Source organism: Grus americana, chromosome 19, assembly GCF_028858705.1.
Source record: "Grus americana isolate bGruAme1 chromosome 19, bGruAme1.mat, whole genome shotgun sequence".
Taxonomy (NCBI): Eukaryota; Metazoa; Chordata; class Aves; order Gruiformes; family Gruidae; genus Grus; species Grus americana.
Window position 1 is genome coordinate 101,440 of NC_072870.1, and position 19,500 is coordinate 120,939.

The window sequence follows — 19,500 nt, forward strand, 5'->3', positions numbered from 1 at the left end:
GCCCCAGTTACAGTCAGTTGACCCAATTGCCAGAGTCCCATACTTTCACTCTTATAACCATCAGTTGCTCCCAGGAACCCCCAGTTTCTCCTTGGGCCCCCCAGATGCCCCGTGATTCCACACACCCCCCCCCCCCCCAGATGGAGATATAGGGTCTGCTCCCCCTCTTCCTCTTTCTGCATTCCTCCTTCTGCCTCCCAGGGCCACCTGGCAATGCCGGAGCCTCCCAGACCTCAGTGATCCTCGGACATCCCACAGACCTGGACAACAGGGTCCCCCAGGGGATTCCAAATGCCTGGATTCACCCTAGGGGAGCTTGACACGTGGATCCATCCCTGAGGACCAAAATTTCTGCAATTGCTTTTCTGCATTGGGGGTGGCATGTGCAAATGAGAACAATCTAAAAACAACCACAGAGTTCTAAAAATCTGGACTATGCTGGAGATAGAGATCTGGGGGTCTTAGGCCTGCATACATAAATCTATGGGCTTGCATACAGAAAAACTGGGTACTGGACAGTGCATAAGCAGTCCAAAATATAGTTCTGACACTTCTGACTCTGCATTTCAACAGCTAGCACTAAGGGAAGTTCTGATCTGTAGGAAAGCTTTCTCTTGATACTGATGTATTAAAGATACTCATGTATAATAATACCTTTATATGTCATGGCCACTACAAATGCCAAGTTACTTTCTCCTCTGATTGTTTGCCTAAAAGCATTTTATCACATATTTAGTTTTGTATGACCGTAAACCCAGCTGACATTATGTCTGTAACAAAATGGCCAAACAGTAGAGGAAGAATGCTATACAATTCCTTGAAGAGATTAAAAAAAACCACCACCACCACAAACTCTTAAGATTGTGATCATGGTATATACAGTGCTCTATGTTGTCTTTAAAAGTACCAAGACAAGTCAGAAAAAGCAACTACCAGAAAAATATGAAAAAACCCAGGGTGCAAATGTAGTACATGCAGAATATGCCCATATCCCATTGGCGCGTTCAGTCCTGAGCAATTGGTAAGATGCTTCGTCATCCGGGCTGACATTCCAGCTATATTTAAATCTGCAGTGCTGTCAGTGCTGGTTATGGTTGAGGAGCCTGAGCTGCAATCTGTGGGCTGAAGTCCCAGCCTGTGCTCCCCCACCCCACAGAGGCCAGTCCTGACCCCAGCAAGGACCTTCTCCTCTTGCAGTCATCTGTTGTAACACAACAGAGCCACCGTGTGCTCATCATGGAGGCTGCAGCTCAAATTTCTCATCCAAGTAATAATATTTCCCATTAGGAACTCACCGTGTTTTTGTGATCCCTGCCTATTCCTTCTGCAGCTAACAAGTGGACTAGGGGAGATGGGGGCGGTGGGAATCACACTCCTTTCGGTCACAGGTTTCCCTCAGGCAGATGGCTGTGTGAAGCAAAGGGAAGGGGATGAAACTCTTCCCGTCCTGAATGCTGATGACAGGAGCACACACAACAGGCAAAGGAGGGTGACAGAAAGATGCAGCCACCGGGCAAGGGCTCTTCCCTCCTCTCAGACCTCTCAGGCTCTTTTCTTGTCTCTGCCACAGGCCATGGCGAGCGCTGGAGGGGCTCACCACAACATGGAGCAGCTGAGGGCAGAAAGGGAGCTGGTTTGTTGCAGTCCCACAGTGGAGGGCTTGCTAAATAGTCATTTGCAACATGGATTGCAGTGACTCTGTCCTCCAGGACCCTGACTCCTTATTGCATGCTCTGGAGCCATTTAGGGGGCAGGGGGCTCAGCTGTACAGCAGCAGCTCAGGCAGCCTTGCTGGAGCTCTAGCACAGAAGCCATCAACTGCCAAGTACAAAATCCAGTTCCTGAGACTGTCCAAAGGGACTCACCCAGGGGAATGAGTCCTTATGGCCCACTGCAGGTTGAGGCTGACTGAGGTCTCAGTGATGAGACGTCCAGAGTGGACCCTCCCCAGAGACTGAGGCAGCTCTCAGACCTGGCTATCAATTCGGAGAGGAGGCTGGCAGTGCATCACAGAGTGTTTCAGCATCCTCAGAGGTGATGTGCTACACTCTGCACCACCTACCTTGCCACCCCAAGCAGAAGAACCCATAGAAGTGGAGGTCACAAGCCCACAGTTCTCCCCCCAAAAGCAAAGAAGTAGATGGAGACAGGGTGCATGTTTTTATTATATATATTTACATTATTTTTTTATATATTTCCTGCATATAAAGGAAGTGTTCAAGAGATGGAAGCAGAGTATGATGGCTGATGGAATAAAGAGATGTCCAGTCATTCAGAGATGGGGTTAGGAAAGCCAAGGCTGGCCTGGAGTTGAATCTGGCAAGGGATGCGTAGGGCAGCAAGAAAGTTTTCTACAAGTACCTAAAAGAAATAATAGGAAATATGGGGTTCTGCTGCTGAATCCCCATTCAGGGGCCCTGGTGACACAGGACATGGAAAAGGCCAATGACTTCTTCACTTCTGTCTTTACTGGGAAGATCAGCCTTCAGGAATCCCAGGCCCAAGAGATCAGGGGGAAAGTCTGAAGCAAGTAAGATGTACTCTTGGTGGAAGAGGATCAGGTTAGGGAATACTTAAGCAATCTGGACATACAGAAGTCCATAGGCCCTGATGAGATGCACCTGCAAGTGCTGAGGGACCTGGCCAATGTCATTGCAATAATCTTTGATCAATCCTGGCAATTGGGAGAAGTGCCTGAAGACTGGAGGAAAGTAAATGTCACTCCTATCATCAAGATCAAGAAGGAGGAACCAGGGAACCACAAACTGGTCAGCTTCACCTTATTCCCTGGGAAGGTGATGAAGCAGCTAGTCCTGGAAACCATTTCCAGGCACATGAAAGACAAGAAGGTGATCTGGAGTAGTCAGCATGGATTTACAAAGGGTAAATCATATTTAAGTAACCTGATAGCCTTCTATAATGAGGGACTAGCATAATGGATGAGAGGAGAACAGTGGATATTGTTTACCTCCATTTTAGTAAGCTTTTGACACTGTCTCTGAAAACATCCTAACAGACAAACTGGCAAAATATAGCTTAGATAAATGAACAGGGAGGTGGACTGAAAACCAGCTGAATGGACAGGCCCAGAGAGTGCTGATCAGTGGCACAAAGTCTGGTTGAACACCAGTCACCAGTGCTGTACTCCAGGAGTCAATCCTGGGGCCACCCAGGTGCAAGGTAGGTCTGCAAAAAAGGACACGGAGATCCTGGCGGGCAAGAAACTGACTATCAGCCAGCAATATACAGTCATGGTAAAGAATGCCAACAGCATCCTGGGCTGCATTAGGAGGAGTATTGTCAGCAGGTCGAGGCAGGCAAGCCTTTCCCTTTATTCAGCACTGGTGAGGCCATACCTGGAGTCCAGTTCTGGCTTCCCCAGTGTGAGAGAGACATGGACATGCTAGACAGAGTCCATTGAAGAGCCACAATGATGATTAAGGGACTGGAGCATCTCTCTTTTGAGGAAAGATTGAGAGAGCTGGGACTGTTCGGCCTGGACAAAAGAAGGCTCAGAGAGGAATCTTATCAATGTATATAAATACCTGAAGGGACGGTATGAAAAAGTGGGAGCCAGGCTCATTCCACTGGTGCCCAGTGCCAGGACAAGAGGCAATGGGCACAAATTGACTTATAGGCAGTTCCATCTGAACACAAGAAACCACTTTTTCACTGTGAGGGTGACCAAATACTGGCACAGGTTGCCCAGGGAGGGAGTCTCCATCCTTCAGATATTCAAAATGCAAGCGGACACTTTCCTGGTGGCCTGCTGTAGCTGACCTTTCTGGAGGAGGGAATGGACCAGGTGATCTCAAGAGGTCCTTTCACATCTTGCCATTGCATCCCAATGAGATGGCAAGAGAGGCCATCAAGTTGCCACCTGCCTCAGCAAACCCCTTGTTTCCCCAGTGCCAGAAAACATCTTCCTTCAATGACAGCAAAGAGGGCCTGGTCAGACCACACTTACTAAGGTCTCACATTGCACTACCCCCTATCCTCACCCTCCTGGATAGGCACACCCTCCAAAACAATCCTCTAGTTGAATCAAGGTTTGTGGCCTCTGAATTTGCCCAGAGTACCCAGACCCTTACCCAACCCACCCCAAACACTGTCACTGTTACAGGTAGGAGAAGAACACATGGTGGGGCGGTGACCCAAGAGACCTCAGAGTAACCATGGCACTTGGGCACCCAGAGACTCTATCCTTTGGCCTTAGTTCTGGAAGTACAAACCTGTCTTTAACAGGCAATTGGGATCCTTGTGTTTCGCTGTGGGAAGGGGAGACCCACATCTCAAGGCAGGAGCTGGCCCCAAGAGTCATCAGGGGTTACTTCCCCTACCACAGGGCTCTGCATGGGTTGTTCCAGAGATTCCCACATTACTGCTTGTGAGGATGGGCTGGTGCCAGCACCCTTGAGTCTTTTCCCCCTTCTCAGAGTGTAGTTCACTGAGTTAAGGAGTTTAGCTGGCCACGTCCAAAGTCAGCCCCTTCACTGAAAAGGGCTCTTGTGAAAAAAGCTAGAAGTGAGGGCCTGCTCCTCCTTCCCCTGAAGAGCTGCTTTTAAGCTGCGCTTTTACCACTGGCTACTTGGAAGGTGTGCAGCAGCTATGTCTGCACCCAGTCTTGTTCCTCCAGTTCTGCCCCTGATGGAATCCACTGACTTGGCTTCAGGCTTGACCTCAGACCTTCCCTCTCTCTGGAGACATGCTGGGTCTGTGGCCCCAGCAAGCAACAAACTGTCACTATCTCCAGACTGGAGTCTTATCCTGACTTTCTACTGAGCATTCTGCACAAAGAGGTCCCTACTGCCCAGGACCCTGCTGGGGCCTCTGGGGTGACAGGATTTGCAAAGGGAAACAGGGTGTGTGAGAAGGCAGTGGAGGGCTTGGGTAGCACCTGAGGGCATACAAAAGGCTCTGGCATGAAAAGGTAAGCAAATGTAAGATACTGGGATGCACTGCAAAGAAAATAGAGGGCTCTAGGAGGCACCAGAAGGCAAATGGAGGATTCTGAGGTGTACAGGGGGGAAATCGGAGGCCTCCAAAGCTGCACCTTCTTTTGGGTGTACCAAAAGTTAAATGGAATTATTCTTGGGGGATGACAGGATCAAATGGAAGCCTCTGCATTGCACCAGAGGGCAAATAAAAGACCCTGGGGAGCATCAGAGGGCACATCAAAATCATTCATTCAATTCTGTGTGCATTCTGATCCCCTCCATTTCCCTCCATGCACTCTCTGTTACCCCACATGCCACTGTGGTCCCTTCCATTCTTCTCTATGCATGATCAGGCTCCCTCTGTTTCCCTCTGTGGACTCTCAATTACTCCCCATTCCCTTCTGAGTGCTTGTAGATCCTCTCTGCTCCCCTACTTGTGCCTTTGAACCCCACAGTTCCCATCCATGCATGCTCAGATCAACTCGACTCCCCTTTGCACACACCCCAGTTCCTGCCATCCTTTCTGAGTGCCTTACATCCAAAACATGGCCCCTCTACATGCTTTCAGATTCCCTCTGTTCCCTTCTGGGTGCTTCTAGATCCCCTCGGACTCATTCTGTTCACTTCCAAGCACTCTCAGATGCTCTCCATTCCTATCCAGCTGCTTTCATATCCTCTCCATTCCCTTCGTTGTGCTCTCTTGGAACCCCTCTGTTGTCCTCCTTGCACAAACACATCCCCTCCATTCCCCTCCTTGTACACTCAAGTGTCCTCTGTTTCCCTCTGTATACACCCAGATCTCCCATGTTCCCCTCTTGAACACTCAGATCTCCTCTGTTCCTTACAGTGTCTGCTTAGTGCTGACTTCTCCCCTCTGTGCACACTCACATCCCTCTTTTCAATGATAAGTGCCCTCAGATTCCCACTATTGCTCTCCATCAACACTCAGATCCCACCCATCCCTTCTGCAGGTGCTCAGTTCCTATGGGTTCCACCATCAGATCCTTTCCAGTCCCTCCGTGCACCCTCAATTCCACTCAGTTTTCCCTCCATGCGCGCTTGGATCCCCTCCATTCCCTCTCTATGCACACAGGGACAAGCTTTCTGCTTTACCCTCTGCACATGCTCAGACCCCTCCATTCCCCTCTGTACATGCTCAGATCCCCATTGCTGCCTCCATCTGCCGAGTTTCGCTCCATTCCTCGGCAGACACTTTCCTCTGTAGTCATCTATCCTGCATGACCAGTATCCCAAACCCAGTGTCCCAGAGACCACAGCTGTCTCAACTGGCCTACAGAAACCTTTTAGATGGTGTCTTTCAGCAGGCCCATTCAGAACTGTGGCCCACCAGGGAAGAGAGACCTCTCCTGCTTCCCCCAGATGGAGATCATCTCCACCACAACCCTCTGCCTGCTGTCGTGCAGTCCAGAAAACACCAGCTGCTCCAAATACTCTCCCACAACTCTGGGAGTCTGGGGCCGCTCTGACTTCCCCACCAAGAGCTAGTCTGGGCTTGTCAAAAACACATTAAACAAGAACCAATTGACCTGACAGAACCCTGCTGTAATGGTGGGAGGTGGGGACATCCCCAGTGTTTGCTCTCCACACTGGTTTGTGACTGGCATTCAAGTGTTTATTTACTGACCTGCACTCTTCAAAGCTCCCAAATATGCTGTTCCCAGGGGAAATTCCATCCAAGCAGTTAAGCACTCTCAGAAGAGACCATTCCAAGGACTCTTGCTGGCACAGGGGTTATTTTCTTTGTAGCTCAGGAAGCTATGCACCTACAACGACAGGCACCTTCATCTTGGCTTGTGTTTTCTAAGAGCACAAAGGAAACCCAGCCTGATTTCCTCCTCCAGAAGAAAGGAAGCCAAGAGGGGGTGGTGGGGTGGTGGTGTAGGACCCAGTTACCCCGCCCACTGCAGAGGACACTACAAATGCCTCTGTGAGACCTGCTGCTACACAGCTTTGTGCTCCAGAGGGCATTCCCGCATGGACACCATGGGTGAGTACTGGGCTGGGAAGCGGTGCGCTCTTTGCTAGCAATGGGAGGAGCACAGGTAGGTCAGCCCAGCAATAGGGAGAGGCCACACGCACTGGTCCTCACACACTGATGGGGAGCAGTGGCATCCGTGCCCTCTGAGGGCATGCTCACCTGCCACCCCTTCGAACACCAGCAGTTTGTGCCCTGCCTTCTGGCTCACCCCAGCCAGTCCCCTGCTTCAGGGGCCAGGAATGAAACCTGGCTCAGACAGTTGTTGGGTGCTTTGCTACACCCAAAACTATCATCTCAGGCATAACTTTTTGGGAGCTGGTCAAGGGGAAAAGGCAAGGTTGTCTACCCCTTGGGCAAAAGAGTTGAGGCCTTTTATCAAGCTTTCCAGCTTGCACAGACCAGTCTGATGCTGCCCAGAATGCTGGGTGCACTCCTGCATGTCACATGGTCATGTTACACTGTGCAGTGCTGGAGCCAAGGGATTTCCCACCTCTCTGGAGGGAACATCACATTTCATCTTTTCTCCCATCTTTTCCCTTTCTAGCAGCCCAGTGCCTTCTACTCCTTGCTTGCGTGCTGGTCTTGGCTGCCCCTGGCCACTCCATGCACATACAAACCCTAAACATCTTCAAGAAATCTCCCTCCAACACTTCGGCAAGCGCTCTGAAGAAAACCAGTACGTAGCATCCCGTGGGCATCGCAGTGCTCTCACCAATCTCTTTCAGTTCCTTGGTCTGGGCCAGCCCTGGCTGGTGAACAGCCCCAGCCCATGCTCTGGGCCAGTGGAGGCTTGGTAAAATGGGAAAGGGTGTGCTATGATGCCTCGGATCAAAAAAACACCTCCATAGTGTATACAGGCAGGTGGGCTGGGGAGAGGCGGCATCAGCTGGGGAGGAGAGCTCTGCCCATCCACCAGGATGAGCTAAACAGCAGTGGGAGGTCCTGCAGCAAGCGTGCTGAAGGCATGGGGAGATCACATCTGCCAGCACAGGTGGGATCCAGTGTGTTGTGCTCATGTACAGCAAGCTCCAGGTGGGGAAGGGCCCTAAACGTCCCTAGCTCTGGCCCTGCTGCAGGATGGAGGATGGCAGATGTGAGGAGGTTTACCCAATGTGCATGTGCGTGCGCGTGTGTGTGCGTGCACTGTGCAGACTGGTAAGGGTGTCTGTGTGCTTGGAGGGGTCATTTTTCTCCTTAGTTACAGGAAGGGGCAAGGGGGCAAGGTCCTCTTCACCTTCCTCCCCAGTGTGACCCTGTTTTAGTGACACAACCCCTTTTTCAGGAGACCCAAAGGAGCCCACTAGTGTCCATATCAGTCTCCTGGCCTGATACCAGCCTAGCCCATTGGGTCTGGGGCCTTTTGCTGGGGCTGCCTCCTGTTAGGTGTCCCATGTGGAAGAGGAATAGAAGGCTGAGGCCAACCCACTCTCACCTCCAGCCAAGCCCTCTCTGGGCTGGGACAGCTGATTATTGCCCAGGTATTCTGGACAGATGTCCCTCTCTCCTGGCACAGGCTGAAACATGGTCTTTCCCATTGCACAAGCTTTTGTTAACTCAGCCTCTCTCCTGCCCCAGGTTGGCCCAAGGACTGCAGCGAGGTCTCTGCTGGCAGCCCCAGCGGCATTTACGTCATCCAGCCTGCCGGGCTGCACCCCATCGTGGTGTACTGCAAAATGAACGTGACGGACGGGGGCTGGACGGTCATCCAGAGGAACCGGCAGAGCACGGAGATCACCTGGGCCGAGTCCTGGAGCACCTACAAGTACGGCTTTGGGAATGTGCGCAGCGAGTACTGGCTGGGCACTGAGTACATCCATCAGATCTCCAGGCAGAAGGTCTACCAGGTCAGGTTTGTCATCTGGGATGCCGCAAATAACATCAAGTTTGCAGACTACAACCTCTTCAGCCTGGAAGATGAGTCCCAGGGCTACCGACTGAGGCTGGGAACATACGCAGGGACAGCGGAGGATGCCATGACCTCAGACAATCCCAGGAATGTGCACAACAACATGAAGTTTTCCACAAAGGATCGGGATCAGGACACTTACAGCGGGAACTGTGCCTCCAGCTACGGGGGTGGGTGGTGGTACTCGGCGTGTTATGCTGTACGGCTGAACGTCAAGGGGGCCATAACGTGGGGCAGCCTGTGCAATGGGAACTGCAAAGCCTCTGCCATCCTCATCAAACCAGCTCTGTACCATTAGTGCTCTTCCCCCTCCTGTCTGCACTGAGCACATGGCCAGACCAGCACCCTGCTGGGGCCTGTTTTGTTGACTGGGGGGCTGGGGGTGAATAGGGTTTTTCCTGTATATCAAGAAATGTTTTCTTTTCCTCTTCTCTTGAAAAGTAACAAAGCTCCCTGCTTTGTGTCTGGCCTTTCACCTGCAGGAGGTTTTTAGGGATCATTATTAGAACAAGTCTTTATAAACACTGAAGTTTCCAAGCATGTTCCTTCTGGGGAGAAAACTGTGTTCAGAAACCTAAAACCTTCCTGATCCAGCAAGGTCTGACTCTCTTTTTGCTTTGCGGGTATAGGTGACTTCAGCAGAAGAGTATCAGTCATCACTGATCTAAACTGCTCTGAGCCCAGGCAGGCTATGTACACACCATATCCCTGCTGTAGTCTGTGTTCATCCTGCAGAATAAAATTGTTTTCAGAACCTGCACAGACATGTGTAAATGTCCTTCATTTGTTTGGAAAATTCTCGCAACTGCTGCTGGTTTCTTGCCAGGAGCAGCCCCGAGGCTCCTGGTGAAGTAAAGACTTTGAAAGGGAATTTTTTTCATAAGACTCAAATGAGGAATTAAAGACAAAACTTTCACTTAAAGAAGAGAGCTGAGTTTCAAGGTGGCATCTTTCAAAAAGGGAATGCAGTACCATGTGGCCAAGAGGGTAGGAGCTCAGTTCAGCCCTACCAGCCATGACTTGGAGCTAACCAGAGACAGCAAGCCAGGCCATCAGCATCCTGCCTTGTTAACCTTGTGAATATGTGCCCAGGCCTTGGGAGGTAACTGGAAGATCGGACAGGGAAGAAAGGGAGAAAGGGACAACAGCACTGCAAGGCCACACAGCACTGCATGGTTGGGATATCTGGGGCAGGTTTAAGAGCTGAGGCAGGCTGACACGGCAAGGATCCCAGAATTTCAAGAGGCCTGGATCAGCTTGGGTCCTTATGGGCTTGCTCCAGTGTGGTGGTATCTCTGTGCACTGGATAGCTCAATAGTGGACATGGTACCTGTGATGTGGTCTCCCAGTGCTGAGCAGAGGGGAGTGATGTCTTGCTGGCTGCACTCTTGCTAATACAGCCCAGGATGCAGTTCACCTTCACCACTGCAAGAGTGCATTGCTAACTCCTGGGCAAATTGCTGTTTACCAGGAACCCCAAGTCCTTTTCTGTCAAGCCTCTCCCCTCCGGTTAGGTTGTACGTCCAGGCTGGAGTGCAAATGAATTTTTAAATGAGCAGACATATCTCTCAGTCCAGAAATGCTACTCTCAAGTCAGCTCAAACAGCATCACCCTCATGCATTCATGTCCCCACGCATCAGGGCCGCAGGCCCACAGAGGTCTCCAGGGCAGCCAAGGCTGCCTGTGCAGCCCCTTCAGGAACACGGCACTGCCATAGCTCTGCAGGGTGCCCTGGGACCTCAGTCATAGACCTGGCCTGAGAGTCCCAAGTTGTACAGGGTTAATAGCCACAAGCTTTCCTCGAGCTCAGCTTTTCTTCCAAAGACAGAGGAGAGGAACTGTGGCTTCTTTCAAGCCCTAAGTTCAAACTTCCCTCTGTTGCAAAGAAGATCCATAGCCACATTCCCCCTCTGCAGTAGAGTATGGTGGGACTGACTTACCCACATCTCTCATGCCCTCAGGGATGCTGCCACCCTGTTCACACTCCAATCTGTGGTAGTTTCTTCCCCTTCCCAGCATAGAGCAATCACCCAGCCATGGACGGGGGAAACTACAGGCAAGGGCTTTGCTGGCTCTGTTGGCTAATCATAGTCTTACAGCCACAGCTCAGTGCAGAGTAGCTGGAACAAGCCATTGGAAGCAATATTGCATCCAGACACCTGAGAACCAAACCACAGACAGAATTAGGTGCAACGGTTGTACTCAGCTGTGTACAACAACCGTACTAAAGGGAGAAAAGCTTATGTTACAGGCTGGGGGACAAACATCAGCAGGGAGAATCAGTGTCAGGTCTTTCACTATGGAACATTGAAATATTTCAGAAAAAAAAAAAAAAAAGAAAGAAAAGAAAAACCAGCACAAACCCCCTGCATGCCACACCAGCTCTGCCTCAGCTCAGCCTGGGAGCAGAATCAGTTTCACAGCTGACCTGGCCCTGCACTCTCTGAGCAAATAAATCATTTTGAAAACAGCAGCCACCACATCAGCCCTGGGAGAGGTGAGCTCCGCATGTCCCAGGGAGATCTAGCATCCCTTGGGCAGGTATGTCTCCTCGCCCAGGAGAGGACCTGTATAAATCACCTACTTCCCCCCCTCCCCGATCCACCACCCTGGGGACTAGACAGAGTGATCCCCACACGCTTATGTGCAGTGTCACAGCAACAGGTAGACACAAGGCAGCAAAGTCTGGCTCCAGGGTTTATTGCAGCTGATTTCTCCCACCATGGGTAGCAGAGCTGTGGGGTGTATGGGGCCGAGGGAGCAGGGCCTGAGCAAAGCAGGGATACACCGATTGCACAGGGAAGGGAACTTGCACTGTCTCCCCCTCCCCAGGACAGGAGTGGGCCGCCCACCCCAAACCAGTGCCTGCATCCCAGGGCTGGCCAGCACCACGGCACGGGGTGAAGCTGCCTGTGTGCCCGGGGCTCCGGGCAATTGCTCCTGTTTCAGCTGGTGATGGTGCAGGAGCTGCAGGCAGCGCAGGACGTGTGCTGGGGCTGGCCCAGGGCTGTTGGCAGGCATGGGAACGGGGCACTGAGCTGGGGACGGTGGCACTCCCACAAACTCCTGGGAGGCTGGGTGCTGCGGCACAGTCAGCACACATCTGTGGGTTTGACCAGGATGAGGGAGGATGAGCAGTCGCCATTATCACAGAATCCTGGCCAAAGGATGTGTTTTTTGGCATTGAGCAGGACGTTCTGGCACCTGTCATACCACCAGCCCCCGTAGCTGTTGGCACAGTTCCCACTGTACTGGTCCTGGTCCCTGTCGGTCGTGCTGAACTTCATGTTGTCATGTATGCCACCCTTCTTGGGGTGATAGCTGGTCAGATAGTCATCCCCATCACCAGAAAACCGGCCCAGCCTCAGCGGGTACCCACTGGCCTCGCTCTCCACCCTGAAGATGTCGTACTCGGCGTAATGGGTGACGTTGGCCTTATTCCGCACGATGAAGCGGACCTTGTAGGTGCCCTGCTGTGTCAGCAGGTGCAGGTACTCGGTGCCCAGCCAGTGATCACCCTGCACGTTCCCGAAGCCGTACTTGTAGGTGGTCCAGGATTGCTTCCACGTGATCTCAGTGTCATGAGAGTTTCTCTGGACAACAGTCCAGCCCTTGCCTTCGGTGTCCATGTCACACCACACCACGCGTGGGGGTGACCCTGCCGGCTGGATGACATACACCCCGCTGGGGCTGGTCTTGCGGAGATGGCTGCAGTCTGCGGGGAACCCTGTGAGAGCACAGTGGCAAACACAGGGTGGGGTGGGAGAGAGAAGGCTCATATGAGTCTGTCAGGGCAACAAGGAGCTCCTGTAGGGGAGTGAGGAGTCAGGACAAAAAGGGCTGGTTTTATCTGTGGTCTGCTCCACAGTGTAAAGTGGCTTTTCCACTGGCTCATCCACAGGGCAACCAAAGGTCTCTAAGAGAGAGACCCTGATAAAAGCCCTAGGATCTATTTCTCATGGCTTGCTATTTCATTTGGAGTCTTCTAATGCATCTGGCAAAGAAAAGAGGGGAAAAAAATCTTCCAGATGCCAGTGATGTCCTCCAAGTACATCTGGCCCTCACACAAGTCCCTTGGTATACTGAGCTACAGCTTTTGCAAGGATCAGAATTGTCCAAAATGCTCCACTGGATGAGGATAGGTAATAAAAATTTATGTTTTCCCTGGGGGTCATAGTATTGCAAAAGAAGGCTAAGTCCTACATTGATCTTATAAGGATCTCTTCCCCCAGCTTGTTGCAATTTATGTTAGCAGGACTGATCTGTCGTGACTTACTTGCCAAACTTATTTGCTGTCTAATTTGTTTTCTTGTTTTGTGTCTGATGAGGGACAATTTGCTGTGGGTAATTTCAATTCAGCCCATGAAATTCTGCTTTTCTCAGGCACACAGGTCTTGCAGGTAGTACCACCCTCCCTTGCAGAGAGGAAGGGAATACTCCTAATCCAACAAGAGCTAAAAAAAAAAAAAAAATTGCTGGGATGATCTCTCCTAGAACTGAAGTGTGAAAAGACACAAGCACCACAGAGCAATCCTGCCAAGTTATGGAGTTATGGTGTTTGGCCAGAAACCCCTTGGTTTCAGCATGGAGCCACCAAGGGGGTGAGGATGGCTTGACCAGTGTCAGGCTGCTTACCTTACAAGCCATGGCCCAGGGGTTTGTGTGTGTGAGGAGCTGTTGTGTTGTGCATCAGTCTGGGTGCATGCTCACCTTCCTAGCACCTGAGAGTCAGTGCTGAGCTAGGGAGACACTTTCCTGCTCTGCGCCTTGGTGTCCAGCCAGTGCCCCCCACCACCTCCATACTCACCACTCCGGGAGCTGGCAGTGGGTACTGCTGGGCCAGCGCTTGTGCAGAGGAGAAGCATCGCCACCACTGTGGGTAGGAGGACAAGGTCCCCACGGAGCCAACTCATCCCAGCCTGGAGCCCTGGGAAGGAAACAGCCCAGAGCCATTAGGATCACTGGGCAGTCCCTTCTGTCCCTGCCAACAGCCCCCAGGGAGCTCAGACCAGGGAAGGACATAGTGCAGGCAGAAGCAGGGTGCTCCTGGGGTGGTAGAAGCTGCTGCTTCAGTGCAGGCTCTGGCCCTGCAGGGCTGAAGTATGATGAGAAATGGCTTTGTCACCCTCCTGATCAGCCCCTTCCCTGCACCAGACAGCAACCTGCAGATCTTTTCTTGGAACCTACAGTCCAAGAGTAGCTAAGAGAGGACAATGACTTGGCTAGATCTGGGGAGAGTAGTTTGCCAGGGGGAGGGATCACAAGAAACAGTTCTTTTTAATCATAGAATCATAGAATCATAGAATCATAGAATGGTTTGGGCTGGAAGGGACCTTAAAGATCATCTAGTTCCAACCCCCCTGCTACGGGCAGGGACGCCCTCCACTAGACCACATTGCCCAAAGCCTCATCCAACCTGGTCTTAAACACTTCCAGGGATGGGGCCTCCACAACCTCTCTGGGCAACCTGTTCCAGTGCCTCATCACTCTAACAGTAAAGAATTTCTTTCTAACATCTAATCTAAATCGACCCTCCTTCAGCTTAAACCCTTTACCCCTTGTCCTGTCACTACACTTCCTGATGAACAGTCCCTCACCATCTGTCCTGTAGGCCCCTTCAGGTACTGGTAAGCCGCAATTAGATCTCACCGGAGTCTTCTTTTCTCCAGGCTGAACAAGCCCAACAATCATGCTTAAGCCTTTTACATAAGTCACTCCAACCCAACGACAGATAGTGAAAAACCTGATCCAAAGGATGGGGTGCACAGATACCAGCTCCGAAGCAGACAGGAGGAAGTCTACTGGGTCCACACAGTGATACAAGCCCAAACCCCCTGTGCTGGCCACCAGCACACCCCTACACCCTGCACTAGCTCAGTTACTGGGGGAGATGCCATCATGCCTGAGGAAGGATCCTTGTGCAACCACATGTACCACATGCATTGGTCAGAAAGGGAAAGGACCAAGTTGAAATCTAGGTCTCCACATTAACCTCTCTTGACAGGACATAGGAATACAGGAAATAGGTAGCCTGGGGAAAGCATAGACTGGCACCAAGCATTTGTGTCGTTTGGTGCTTTAGTCTTGTGTCCTGTCTGCTACCAGGGTGCCTGGCAGCATGCATCACCCAGGCGAGATCATGGCTGCTGTCCTGCTAATCATCTTGTGCCTTTGTATACTCACCCAGTCAGGTCTTGTTTGAGCCCAGCACCACACATGAATGCAGTGTGCCACTGGGAAGATAACTCACCCATCACAACAGCACGGCTGAGCAGAGAGCAGGAACCCAGTGGTGTACCCTCCCATGCCGAGATTTCCATGGTGACTTTATAGGCACTGCACACACCCACTTGTGTTCACACTTGTTATTTGTAGAGGCACTTGCAGATTGTGACTTGAGCAGTTTTCAGATCCCGTGACAGCACAACTAAATCCCCTGAGAGGAGGGAGGCACGCCCTTCCAGCCAGAGAAGTACAAAATAATCCCCTCCATGATAAGGGATTTCAATTATTGACTCTCCCAGCTACACAAACACTACATGTGAATTGCTCATTTGGAGCAAATTCTGGAGACCCATGATCAAACTGAAGTGGAAAGACCCAGCTTTTTAAGGACATACACACAGAAACTAGCAAAGGAGGAGAGATTAGGTCTTCTATTTGCCCACTCCCAAAGGTGACCTTGGAAAGATGAGGACAGGTCCTCAAGCAACATGCCTCCTTGCTAACTCCCTGCCAGAAGCTTTCGGGATCAATGAGTTAAGTCATTGGACTGGAACCAGAGTCCAGCAACCAGAAGTCACTATATACACAGTGTCCCTGGCACCCCAGTCTGCATGTTCTGAGTAGAGGGCAAGGGCGCCAGGTAACAAACAGGTCCCTGTGTGTCCCTTTGCCACTCTCCTTCCCAACCCCTGTCTGTGGCCTGGTGAGACCCTGCAGATATCCCCCCAGCACCAGCAATGTGGACCAGAGGTTGCTCCCGCTATGGGAACAAAATGCTCTCAGGACGGATTGTTTGGGAGGGCTGTTCTTCGTGCCAGAAGGTGCAGACAGCTCCACCACTTTGCTAAGCCAGTTTTAAGAGGATAAAGATGTGGCCCTTCTACTTTCTTCTCCTGTGTTGGTTTCAGTAGCCTACTGACCAGATGTCTTCATGGCACAGTTTTAAACCTGGTGTTCACAGCAAGCCAGTGTCAAGCTGACGCTCCCACCAAACTTTCCATACTGCAGGAGCCTACATCAAGCAGTGCAACTTGCAGGTCTGGATGGACAGAGGCATCCAGACCTCTCTGAGGTAAGGGATCCCTGGATCAACTTCCATCTGAACCCTTAGATCTCACCCCTGCTTGTTTGGTTAGAGGTTGGGAGTCCTTGTCTGCAGCCTCATTTAGTTTGGGAGAACCATAAAAGCAGCACTCCCAGGTCCATGGAGGGAAAAGAGCCCAAGCTGCCCTGGGAAGGACCCCAGGCAGAGGGGCTATGTCCCCTTTCTGTGGGGACTGGGGAAGTGGGTGACTTAGGGGCTCCCACGGGCTCCCCCCGGAGCTAATGCCAGCACTGAGCAATGCAACGCCTTGGTGTGTGGTGGGGTGCCTGTACCATGGCTGGCAGGCAGGCTGCTGCTGGTGAGCCACCACTGGCATCACTGCTGGCAACAGGGCTGCCACATGCAGCAGGAACATGGGCCCCACACGTCATGGCATGGAATTCATCCCCCGCCCCTGTGTACAGCAGGCTCCACTGGGCTGCTCCAAATAGTCCACCAGAGACCCTGGGTTTGACTTTAGCACAAATATTCCAGTGGATGGTGTCTTCAAAGCTATCAAACAAAGGTTTCCTAAATCATGCTGACGTGAGACCTCTTTCTAAGATAGCTGCAAGAGGACCTCTGAGCAGATACAGGTTGGAAGCAGAGCTGAGGACAACAACCAGTGGTTGCACTCCAGAGCAGGGGGCACCATGAAGGACTCAAGGGAGAAGAACAAAGGCATGAACCAGGTCTCTGGGAGCAGCCAAGGGTGAACCCTGAGGACACAATGCCCTTGCTGGCGGGGCTCCGTCCTGCTGGGTCTAAGCACAGCAGGCAGAGTTGAGTGTTGGCAACAGGTCCAGGCAAGGCAAGCAGTCAACCGGGTCCAAGATCCTGGACAAAAGGACACAGTGCAAAAGACAGGGCTGAAGATAAACTACAACATGGATCTGAGTAGTCCATCCAGGAAATCAGCTATCTACAGTGTAGGTTTAAGATCCATACAGAAAACAAGGCCAGAGAGGGGACTGGAGACCAGCACTCACACAGTGCTCAAGTTAGGACTCAAGGCCCAGGGCCAAGCTGAAACAGGTCTTATGGGCCCAGGTGAAGGTCCCAGGTCAGACTGGTCACCAGCCATTAAGGCGTACTGGTGCACTCAGGGCCATGACAGTAGCAGTTAATCCTGAAAGTGCAAATCACACCAGCCTGGCTGGCTGTACAGGCTCCATAGGCCCTCAGGCTTTTGCTATAGCTCTTTGGGCTTACAAAGTGGCTTCTCAAGGCATGTTCTGCTGCAGCCAGCTCTGCATCTTGCACAAGGCCTGGTACCATGGCTGTGCTCCTGCAGAAATAGAGGCATAATGGCTGGGGAGGGAACTCATCACAGAATCACAGAATCACAGATGGTTTGGGTTGGAAAGACCTCAAAGACCATCTAGTTCCAACCCCCCTGCCATGGGCAGGGACACCCTCCACTAGACCACATTGCCCAAAGCCTCATCCAACCTGGCCTTAAACACTTCCAGGGGTGGGGCAGCCACAGCTTCTCTGGGCACCCTGTGCCAGGGCCTCACCACCCTCATCGTAAAGAATTTTTTCCTAATATCTAATCTAAATCTACCCTCTTTTAGTTTAAACCCATTACCCCTTGTCCTATCACTACACTCCCTGATAAACAGTCTCTCTCCAGCTTTCCTGTAGGCCCCCTGTAGTTACTGGAAGGCTGTAATAAGGTCTCCCCAGAGCCTTCTGTTCTCCAGGCTGAACAAGCCCAACTCTCTCAGCCTGTCCTCACAGGAGAGGCACTCCAGCCCGCTCATCATCTTTGTGGCCCTCCTCCAGAACCAGAGAAACACAGGGTAACTGAGACCAGGAGGACCTCCAAATGTCTCTGGTCTGATCTTGAGGCCAAAGCAGGGACAACTCAGAATGGGTTGCTTAGGGTCATGTCTGGGGAAGTTGTGAATATGTCAAAGAATGGAGGTCCCACGACTTTTTTTCAGTCTTTGAACACCCTCACGTTTAATTTTTTTTAATCTAATTTCCCTCCCTTCCCTTATGTCTGTTGCCTCTTATCCTATCCCTGCACACCTCCAAGGAGAGTCATAGAATCACAGGGTGATAGAGTAATTTAGGTTCAGGTGGACCTCTGGAGACCATCTAGTCCAACTTCTGCTCAAAGCAGATCTAAAAAATCAGGTCCTTGTCCAGTCAAGTCTTGAACACCTCTAAGGATAGAAATCCCACAACCTGTCTCTGGGAACCTGTTCCAGTATTTGACAAACCTCATGTTAAAAAAGTCCCTATTTCTAACTGGAATTTCCATGTTGCAACTTAGATACATTGCTTCTCATCCCACCACCTTGCACCTCCTTAAACAGTCTGGCTCCATGATCTCTGTATCCTCCCGTGAGGCAGTCGTAGTCATCAATAAGACATCCCCATTGCCTGCTCTTCTCCAGGTGGAGCAAGCCCAGTTCTCTCCGATTCTCCTGATACATCCTGAGCTCCAGGTCCCTGACCAGTCTAGTGGCCTCCACTGGACTTACCCCAGTCTGTGAATATGTTTTTTGTAATGAGGGGTCCAGAACGAGACACAGTGCTGTGAGGAGCCTGACTCCGTCTGCTCTCCACCCTTCCACCAGCTAGCTATAGGCAGCAAGAAGATCCCATCTCAGCCTTCCCTTCTCCAGGCTGAACAAGCCCATCTCTCTCAGCCTGTCCACATATGACCTGTGTTCCTGCCTCAACTGTCTTGGTCTTAGCTGGACTCCTTCTGGAGTTTTAATTGCTTGTGCACGGGGGAGTCCCACACAGGACACAGCACTCCAGCTGCCATCTCACATGTGCAAGTGAATAATCCCTTCCCTCACCCTCCTGGCTGCATTTTTTGAGATGCAGACCAGGATGCAGCAGTAAACAGATCTGTGCCACAACTGTGCCTCTTTCAATATCAAACATATACCAAGCAGGAAGCTGGGCCCCAGGACACAGCTGAGGTTTCAGAGAAATCCCCTCTATGGCCTTGCCCCTGCCTGCTTTGCACATCCTAACCCAAACATTGGCCACAGCCTCCTGGAAAAGCTGGCCAGGGACTGGAAGTTGTTGGTGAAGCTCTGCTGAGGATTGCTGCCTGCCTTTGCCTGCATCTGCTGTTGTGCATAAGCAGCAGCACAGCAGGGCATGCACAGGAGCCTTCCTGACCAGGCAGCCATGCTGCAAGCAAACAGCTTGTGACAAAATCCCAGCCTGCTCCTCTGCAGGCTCTGGCCATCTTGTGCTGTCCAGCACAAGGTGGATGCTGGGGTACAGAAGTCCTCATAACTCAGAATACTGGGGGTATCAATCCCTAGGAAAAGGATGGTCTGGCATTTTCTGTAAGAAATCCGTGGCGTAAGCACT

The 19,500-nt window shown here is 51.5% G+C and overlaps 3 protein-coding genes across 5 annotated transcripts in view; 1 reads left to right on the forward strand and 2 right to left on the reverse strand.

The window, feature by feature from the left end:
- The window catches only part of DNAJC30 (DnaJ heat shock protein family (Hsp40) member C30), a 61,234-nt gene that overhangs the window by 20,897 nt on the left and 20,837 nt on the right, over positions 1 to 19,500 (reverse strand). The gene's annotated exons all lie outside the window — the stretch shown is intronic.
- Positions 6,755 to 9,602, forward strand: LOC129215104 (fibrinogen-like protein 1-like protein). Of its 3 annotated transcripts, none has more exons than XM_054847726.1 (3): positions 6,757 to 6,945; positions 7,484 to 7,612; positions 8,512 to 9,602. In XM_054847726.1, the coding sequence occupies exons 1-3, from the start codon at positions 6,933 to 6,935 to the stop codon at positions 9,138 to 9,140; spliced, it is 771 nt and encodes a 256-aa protein (XP_054703701.1). In that variant the 5' UTR covers positions 6,757 to 6,932; the 3' UTR covers positions 9,141 to 9,602. The 3 variants fall into 3 exon arrangements, with proteins under 3 accessions (XP_054703702.1, XP_054703701.1, XP_054703700.1); XM_054847725.1 differs by having other exon boundaries at positions 6,762 to 6,945; positions 7,481 to 7,612; XM_054847727.1 differs by lacking the exon at positions 7,484 to 7,612 and having other exon boundaries at positions 6,755 to 6,945.
- LOC129215101 (fibrinogen-like protein 1-like protein) lies at positions 11,528 to 15,309 on the reverse strand. Its single transcript, XM_054847721.1, has 3 exons — positions 15,094 to 15,309; positions 13,651 to 13,770; positions 11,528 to 12,570 (listed from the first exon to the last, which is right to left on the reverse strand). Exons 1-3 carry the CDS (start codon positions 15,161 to 15,163, stop codon positions 11,936 to 11,938), a joined length of 825 nt encoding a protein of 274 aa, XP_054703696.1. The 5' UTR covers positions 15,164 to 15,309; the 3' UTR covers positions 11,528 to 11,935.